The following is a 9,271-nucleotide window of genomic DNA, read 5'->3' as shown; positions in this document are numbered from 1 at the left end:
GGGTTTAATATTTTTCCTAGAACTTTTTTTTTTTTTTTTTTTTTTTTTTTTTTTTTTTTTTTTTTTTTTTTTTAAAAAAAAAAAAAAAAAAAAAAAAAAAGAAAAAAAAAGCCAACTAAGAGTTTAGAAATTCTGATCTCGGATGCTTGCAGTGAAATGGGCTTATTTCCTTAAAACCAGTGGGAGCGTGGGCAGAGCGGTGCTGGGGTGGGAGGGGGCTGGCGGGGGGCCAGGGGAGTGCATGGGAAGCTGACACGGTGGGGGAAAGGAATGGCAAGAGGGTTTGGCAGCCGCTCAAGGACAGTCGTTTCGTGCAGATGATGCTTGTAGTAGATGATTGCATTTCTTTCTTAATAAATAAAATGATGGTTAGCATATAGAATTAAGTTTGAAAGTAGTATCTTAGTTAATGAATACAATTTAAATTGCCTAGAGAAAAAGCTCACTTGATTGTTTTCCTATTCAAACTTTTTTATTATTTTTTTTTCTAATAGGGAATTGAATGGACTCATATTGAGTATTTCAACAATGCTATAATTTGTGACCTAATAGAAAATGTAAGTTATGTTCAAGAATCTCCCTGAATAATTTTTAATATATGGATTGAATTTAGCTGTAAAGTCTCTACACATCCTCATGCACTTTGATTTTATAAAACAAGCCACTCATTGTATTAGTCATCTTATTTTGTATGGTAAAAGTTTATTTTACTAAAACAATATTTTTTTATAAGCCTATATGTTACTTTGTTAGAAATGTTCAGCAGCACCTACACAAATAAAACCCCAAAACCCAAGTACAAGACAACCCGTAAATGTTTACATTCAGTGCTGTTTTCAATAGCAGATAGCCCATGCTGCATCAGAAATGACATTTCTTTGTATATGGAAAATAGAAAACTCAGTAACTTGTTACTGGGTGCTTTAGGTACAGAAAGTACTTGTGTCTAATAAGAGGACATCCTGCGGACTTAGCGCAGCAAGAAAGATTAAATTCTTAAGAGTTGCAAAAGAACAGTTTTTAACCATTTACATAAAACATATACTGGTTTTACCCATAAACTGACTACTTTCAGTTAAGTTGGAGTTTCTACAGTCTGAGTAAATGACACAAAATTCCAATATGAACTTCAAGATTCAGATCTCAGAAGCAGTCTTTCAAAAATGCAGATACTAAAAATTTGAAAATAGGGATGAGGAAAAGAGTCAAAATTTGAGATTGCTTGAAGACCTTTTTTTCTGGGTAGCAGAAGTCAGGAAAGAGTGGTCTCCTTATTATGCCTTGATGGAAACGTGATGGGAACAAACAGTAAAGTTCTTGTCTTGAAACTTCAGAACCAAACTGGAATCCTGGCCATGCTAGATGAAGAATGCCTGAGACCAGGAACTGTTACCGATGACACCTTTTTAGAAAAATTGAACCAAGTCTGTGCCACCCACCAGCATTTTGAGAGCAGGATGAGCAAGTGCTCCCGGTTCCTCAACGACACCTCCTTGCCTCACAGCTGCTTCAGGATTCAGCATTACGCCGGCAAGGTACCTGGTGAAGCAGGGAGTACGCAGGGTTTGGAGGGTGTTGTACCTGTGTGAAGCCTAGGTTTGGTACAGTGGGGAGGTTCTTTGTCCGTTAAATGATGTTACAGTAATGGAGGAGAATTGAGTCAATAGTTGATCAAAAAATCCAGACCTGTCTTAATCTTTTCCACCTTAAGCCTAAAATTCATGATTTGGGCTGGAAAAGTTTTCAGAGATCATGCTGCTCTAGTTGAAATCAAGGGCGGTGCTCCTTTCAGCAAAGGAGAAAGATATGTCCCATGTTCTTTGGGGGTGAACTGCTTGTGCTGCTGGGTCTCTGGAAATAAAAATGTTGTTTAGAATGACAAGAATTCACACACATCTGAAGACAAGATATTTTGGAAAACATGTTCTTTGTCACTGAACTAGCTGAAGTCCTTAGTCATGTTGATGAGAAAGTCGAGTTTTTGTACGTTTGAAGGAACTGGGTTTATTTTGACAGCTTGTGTGTTTAAACAGATGGAAGAGAAAGCTATACAGAGGGCTTGCAAATGTATTTGCTTTTTACAGCATAAGCAGTATGAATAAATACAAGTCTGATAGCTTTTGATGTATAATTCAGTATGACTTTTTATTAATGAAAATCAAAATCATTAAATTTGTAAAAAGACAACTTATTTTTTTTTAAAAATTAAAAGTAAGCATATGGTTTGAAACTACACCACTTGTTTGAATCTGCTGAACTGTTAGTTTCACAGAGTAATGAATATTTGGGAAGTGTTCTGTTTTGGTAGGATTGTTTAATACTTCTTTATTTTTTAACATTTTCTCAATCTTACAATTTTGAATAGTTCAATAATTTTCTCATTCAAAATAGTGCTGCAAATGTCATACTTTCCGCCTTTGAGGCAGCCATTCATTATGTTATGTATTTGCTAAGAATATTTTGCAATTGCATATAATCTATCAGGGAATAATATTTAGAAACTTATTTGGTTATCCAAATTCCAAGTGAATTGAAAATACCCCAGTGCTTTGAGAAGGATTGCAAACAGATTCTGTCTTAGCAGGCGGTGAGGGTCTTCGACTGTTACTGGCATTCGCCTACCCAGTAGAGCAGTCAGTGAATTCCTCCTATTTTGGGAGGAATGTTGTTTTTCCATCCTCAGCTGAGAACATTTTGATCTTGTCACTGGACAACAAAAGTTTGATTCTCCTTTTATGAAATATACACGAGTTCATACGAAGAATTTTTTTCAGTAGTGGCATTTACCACACCTGTCAGAAACAGAAACGTGTACTCCAAAGAAAAATGCCACCTGAGTACCCAGTCACTTGCTGTTGTGTGAAATACGGCTGTGTCAGTACTAGTTTTATTCAGTATTCTGTGTACATAGTACATATCTACACAGAACTGAGAAATCACGAAGCTGAAGAATGTGTGTTACCAGCCAGATGACTTGTCAAAATTAATCAAACTAATTCCCTACCCCCCAAAATTAAAAAAAAAAAAACAGTAGCAATCTCAGATTCCAAGTTCCCCTGGACGCCTCCTGGGTCTCCAGCTGCAGGTCAGAGCTTTGCATTCATGCTTGTTGTCATTGGACTGTTTTCCTGGTAAAAGTCCTTTAAAAGAACGGTCCCCTGAGGACTGCATAGATAGCTGCTGGCTGCTTCCATATCAAAAGGTGATATTTCATATCTTGTTTGGATTAGACAAATAACGTAAGCACTACTATTTTGAAGGGAAAGGGTATTTTTGTTGTTGTGATTCAAAAAAGAGGGAGAAAACCTTTTGTCAGCCAAAAAAGGATTGTTTTGGAGTATTGGCAATCAGTGGTGTTTCAGAGTTATCACAGAAGAAGGGGTTTTTAAATTTCAGAAACCAGAATTGATCAGCACAAGGAACTGTTAGCAGTGTGAGAAAATGCATCGTTCTCAAGAGGTGTGTTCACAGAAATTTTGTTCGATAAAAAGTCTTCCAAATGTCAAATTTAAAAGGAAACCTGAAGTGTCTTTACTTTGTTTTGGATAGCGAGAAAGAAGGCAAAATCAATTTCTTGGTTCAATTTTAAATTGGCCTGTGTTATAGTTCAAAACATGCTCTGATGAGACTTTTCTGTATCGTTCAGGTTATGTACCAGGTGGAAGGATTTGTTGACAAAAATAATGATCTTCTGTACCGTGACCTCTCCCAGGCCATGTGGAAGGCCAGTCATTCTCTTATCAAAGCGTTGTTCCCAGAAGGTAACCCTGCTAAGATCAACCTAAAGAGACCGCCGACAGCAGGTTCACAGTTCAAGGCTTCGGTTGCTACCCTGATGAAAAACCTCCAGACAAAAAATCCAAACTACATTAGGTAAATTACCCTATGAAAAAGCTTTGGTGAATTTGCTTGGCAAAGTTAAAACAAAATAATTTAAAAAAACCCCATGGTATCCAAGGGTAAAGTTTTGAAATCTATGGTATAAGCTCATAATAGTTGTTGACATGTACAATGCTGCAAACAAGTGTCCCTGTTCGTTTCACTCTCCAGGTGCATCAAACCCAATGACAAAAAAGCTGCACACGTTTTCAATGACGCCCTGGTGTGCCACCAGATCCGCTACCTCGGTCTTCTGGAGAACGTCCGGGTCAGAAGGGCAGGTTACGCATTCAGGCAGGCGTACGAGCCTTGCCTGGAAAGGTACAAAATGCTGTGCAAGCAGACGTGGCCCCACTGGAGAGGACCAGCCAGGTAGGAAGAGATCATTATTCTTACCTGTCCTGCTCCAATAACTCAAATTACTATCGTCCACATGTTCTGATTTTTTAATTTTTTTTTTATTATTATTTAATGAACTTTCAAACATTTTAAAAGGAAATTAAGATCTAAGCCATTGAGGCTCAAGTGTTCAACTTGTATGTTGTTCCTCAGCATCTTGTTGGATGAGTTCATTCAGTGGGAAACCTATACTTTTCAGTAGGCAAAAAATTACAGTTCCTTGCCAAAGGAGATTATTTTAGTGACGAACTAATCTACTAATGGAAAAGATTTTTGCATGTGAGCAAGGAGAGCATGTTGTTTTTAGAATATATTGCAGCTTTTACTGATTTGGGCCCAGAGGAAAGCAGGGGGAGAGAGAGTGAGTGACTGGAGTGGAATAAAAATGACAAGGAGGTCTGGAATGATCAGGACACTTATCTTTAATAACCAGCTTTCAAAGTGTAGGAACACCCATTTCTTTGAAGACAGTCACGCAATCTTCCTCTGTCTTTTCAAGAAAAGCACTACATAATGATTTGTGATTTACCTCTTGCAAATCAGTTGTATTAAATAGGTAATCTTAAATTGCATATTATTCACATGTATTTTTGCCAATGAAGTCTTGAGTAGGCAAATGAGCTTCTCTTAATTCTTTATACACGTGGCAAACAATAGCATGATTTAAATTTCATAATAGATTAATATCTTTGGCTACAATTTAAATCTTTAAGTTTCAAGATAACAGTGGAAGTGCAGATAACAGTGGAAGTACAGTATTGATAACAATAGCATTGTTACAATCCTCACAAAGTTCTGTGCAATTCCTCTCTTTTTTGTTGGCATTTATCAAATGCAGTTGGTGGAGTATGGAACATTAGCATTTGTTAAACTTGTCAGTCTTTGTTTCACATTTTGACATTAGAGTGAGAGCTCTTCCTTTTGCCTTTCTTCTTTAAAAAAAAAAAAGTAAAATCATTACAGATGGAGGAGGAAAAAAGAAGCCTTTGCTGATCATATTAAATAAAAATTGCTCTTTTTTTCTTCAAATTATTCTGAATCTTTACAGTGATTATTCTTGCCTTTAGCTAACTAACCAGTGAGTGAGTTAGGTTTTCAATCTTCTTATGTCAAGCACTATTTAAGAATTTAAAATACGCTTTCACGTACTTTCCATGAATTAATCTGTCAATATGTAAAGTAAGAAGTCTTAGAGCTGGGGGTCATGTTTGCTAAGCTCATTTACTTCTTATTAGGGATGGAGTAAAGGTACTGTTTAATGAATTGAAAATCCCCGAAGAAGAATTTTCATTTGGTAGATCAAAGATATTCATCCGCAACCCAAGAACGGTAAGTGAAAAATGTCTTCCCCTGCAAACTCAAGCCCATCTTTCAGGAGGATAGCCTGTTATGAACTGCATAATTCACTAGCTGGTTACTACAGATTTTTCTAGATATGGTGCTTTGATATATTGCTGTGGAATGTAGCATTTAAAAAGCAGTTTTTAACATTAGGCCTATTAAAACTGGTGTGAATCAAGCCACTACCATAGCTGTCAGCTGGAATTTAGTGTAACTTTCATGCACTGACTTGTGGCAACATATCTGCCACAAACCATGTTGATGTATCTGCCTACAGTTCTGAAGATGAATAAACCAAAAAGTATCTGAAGGGGGACTTGAATGAAGGAGAGATTTTTCTTGCAATAGCTGTGCTTATGGGTTTTTTTTGCTCTCTTCTCCCCTGCTCTTTTTCTTCCAACGTTAAACAAAACCCTAAAAACCATCACACCCAGCTCTTCAAACTAGAAGATCTGAGAAAGCAGCGGTTGGAGGACTTGGCTACTCTAATTGAGAAGATTTATAGAGGTTGGAAGTGCCGCACACGCTTCTTGTTAATGAAGAAAAGCCAGATTGTGATTGCTTCCTGGTACAGGAGATATGCAGTAAGATAATATTCATACTAAATGGGGGGTTCTTTTTATTCTTTAATATGTTTTTTCCTATAACCTCAATATGATATTTCACATAACCCTCATGATATTTTTCCTTTTTTCCTATAACCTCAATATGATATTTCACATGATATTTTTCCTTGATATGTATGGAGAATTGCTGAAAGAATTCAATTTTATGCTAGTATAAGTACTAAAAATGTGAATAAAAGAAAATTTAGTTGCTGGTGACCACTATTAAGTATTCACTTTGCACTTAAATAATTAAAAAGCTCACCAGAGCCCTTTAGCTCTGGGAGAGCTGGACTTTGTGGCCCAGCTGGGAGGAGTCTTTTTCATTCACCTAAAATGCTGTGCTCCTGGCTCTTAGAGTGCTCTCAAAACATATGGTTAATGTGTAAAAAATGTTCAGTAATACACATGTGCAACTCTGTGGAATTCAGTCATTCCTAAGGCCTTTTGTATTTTTGCCTTATTTGGAACCTTTGCATCTGTAGCTCAAGAATGCTGCTTGGGAGGATCCCAGGGATTTATTTTAATTATAGCTTGTAAGACCCGTAGTTCAGAAGTTGTTATTGATACAGTTCTAAAACAGTTCCAGATCTGTTTGTAGGCTGGGTATTCTGTGTCATGACTCTCTCATGCCTTTTTCATCAGTTAGTAAATAACACTGACTTATATGATAAAAGATTCATTGTTTTTACGTTTTAAAACAATTCTTAGACATGTAAGCTGCACTTTGTTATTGTGTTCATATCAGGAAGCTTGATAAAATATATGATATGGAAAGAAAGCATCTTCTGAAACTGCAAGTTGCAGAATTTACAATTGCTGTTTTTCAGTTGACAAACAATTCTGTTTATCATTTTGAAAGCCAGTAGTATTTGGTTTAGTTACCTTGGATAATTAGAGAGAAGCATGGATAACTTGAAAAAGGTATCAACAAATGCTTTTTCATTGTAAAAACTCTTCTCTTTCAGCTTCTGTGATTGAATTCACTGCTTCTACAAGCAGCATAATTACAGAATTGCATTGTGCCCGTATGGCTTCATTATGATTTCATACAATCTTAATGAATTAAAAATGGAGTTACCACAGCTAGATTGGCACAACTTCTAGTATAAAGAAACAAAAACAAATACGTGACCAAATTCACATCATTGTGGATTAGTTAACTGTAGACCTTTATTGATTTAGTGGTGAAACATAGCAGCAATTGTCTTCAAATGCAGGATGAAGTTATTAGCAAGACCCTCAGAATTACTTATGGGTGACGATAGAGATATTTCCTCAACCTCTTCATGTAGATGAAGGGCATCATTCTCCTAACCCAACATGACTTTAGGCACTGTGATTCAAAAGGTTCATAAGGAATGTGTATCCCTTCCATGAACAAAGCTTTCTGACAACAACTTGAGCCGGAGGCTTGGCTAAAGGTTCTGCAGATACTCCTCTGTCTGTCCCCTCACAAGGCATGGGAGACATCTGTCATGGCATGAATGTGCCCTTGATGTGGCCCAGAGGGGATTTTCTCTAGCTCCCTCACAGAGATATTCACTGTAATTGAGTGTAAATTCTAAAACCATGTTGCAAAGTCTGTCGACTGTTGTTCACTTAGTATTACACTAACCACTGGTCTACTGGAGAATCGAGCTTTTTAGAAGGAAAAGCCTCAGCTGTCCAGGAAGTTTATTGTTCAACCAGCATACTTGGATAATACTCCAGCATGTCATTCAAAAATCCATGGGTTGGTTTTTTTTTTTTCCTATTCCTGAGTAGTCATCAGCATTTGGTATTATAAAGGGACTGTAGGTAATAGGAACAGCACAAATCTTATGAAAACATGGTAAAAAGCTTAGCCAACAAACTTGACCAATTGTGGTGGTTTGTATGCTACTCTGTTGGTGGGAAAGACAAATAAAGCTGTTACTGTTAGCGTTTAATCCATGTCACTTTTGTGCTGCTGACCATGAACTTGCTGTTTCTGTAAACAGAGTGTGACATTGTCCATGCAGCATTGTTGATGTGCTTTGTTTCCCCTCCAGTTGAACACAGAGTCTACACTCTGATCTGCTTGGTCAAAATTTGTTCACTTTTTACATATAGTGCTTGTTTCCTTAATCATATTTTCAAATGTAAGTAATGAAAGTTTTATTATACACTATTTTACAGTTGCATTATTCTAAGCATCACATATTTATTTCCAATACAGCAACAAAAGAAGTATCAGAAGATAAAGAGTTCAGCTATTATAGTCCAGTCTTACATCAGAGGGTGGAAGGTGAGTTTCCTGTTACTGCAGCTGTATCTACATGGTGAAGTAAGGATCAGGCCAGAAAACACATTTCAAGTGCACTGAGCCTCCTAATTTTCATGCCTTCTGTCCATTGAGCTGTGAAACACATTTCAAGTGCACTGAGCCTCCTAACTTTCATGCCTTCTGTCCATTGAGCTGTGCCCCAGCTGGTATTAAACACTTGTGTTTGCCATAGAAGAGGTGAGTTTGGGATATCTGCTTGTAGCCTGGGCTCTAAATCCCTGCAAACAGCGCAAGTAGAAGGCTGGGACCTCACTAAACTGCTGGGTTATCCTCCAGGCATCTTCTGCCCTTAATAGATACTTTGTATTTATTGTTTTGTTTAAGTGAGTTAAAAATATCCTTTCAGTCTAACTATTGATGTGCTGTCTTTGCCCCTAAGTGTTATTTGAAGAAAACTGCATAAAAACATCATCTTGAGTTACAGTTTTCTGTTTGTCATTGGAAAACGTGCTCTTTTGTGGCAGCACTGCCATGGATAAAAGCCTGGTGTGAAAGCAGCCTTAAGTGTGACCTAAAGCCAGATAATTTACTTGTGATTTATTCTTTATTGCAGTCTATGTGGATATGACTTAAAAGCCAGATAATTTACTTGTGATTTATTCTATGTGGATATGACTTCTATTGTGTGGAGGAAAAGTATTGTCTGTCTGTACAATGGCAATATATAGATATCTCAGGTGATGCTGCAAGTCTGGGAGAGAATTAAAAATTGAACTAAAATTCCCTGAACTGCCAGTCC

The 9,271-nt window shown here is 37.0% G+C and overlaps 1 protein-coding gene across 12 annotated transcripts in view; it reads left to right on the top strand.

Annotated features, from left to right (window-relative positions):
• The window catches only part of MYO1B (myosin IB), a 121,477-nt gene that overhangs the window by 92,788 nt on the left and 19,418 nt on the right, over window positions 1-9,271 (top strand). For all 12 annotated transcript variants that reach the window (XM_014954556.1, XM_014954555.1, XM_014954554.1 and 9 more), the window contains 7 exons: window positions 495-557; window positions 1,335-1,535; window positions 3,647-3,873; window positions 4,051-4,251; window positions 5,514-5,607; window positions 6,054-6,203; window positions 8,425-8,493. In XM_014954556.1, coding sequence (XP_014810042.1) covers window positions 495-557; window positions 1,335-1,535; window positions 3,647-3,873; window positions 4,051-4,251; window positions 5,514-5,607; window positions 6,054-6,203; window positions 8,425-8,493 — 1,005 coding nt within the window. The remainder of the gene's footprint in view (window positions 1-494; window positions 558-1,334; window positions 1,536-3,646; window positions 3,874-4,050; window positions 4,252-5,513; window positions 5,608-6,053; window positions 6,204-8,424; window positions 8,494-9,271) is intronic.

The sequence above is a fragment of the Calidris pugnax genome, unplaced genomic scaffold (assembly GCF_001431845.1).
Source record: "Calidris pugnax isolate Ruff unplaced genomic scaffold, ASM143184v1 scaffold103, whole genome shotgun sequence".
NCBI classification, from domain to species: domain Eukaryota; kingdom Metazoa; phylum Chordata; class Aves; order Charadriiformes; family Scolopacidae; genus Calidris; species Calidris pugnax.
This window is presented reverse-complemented; position numbering and strand designations above follow the sequence as displayed.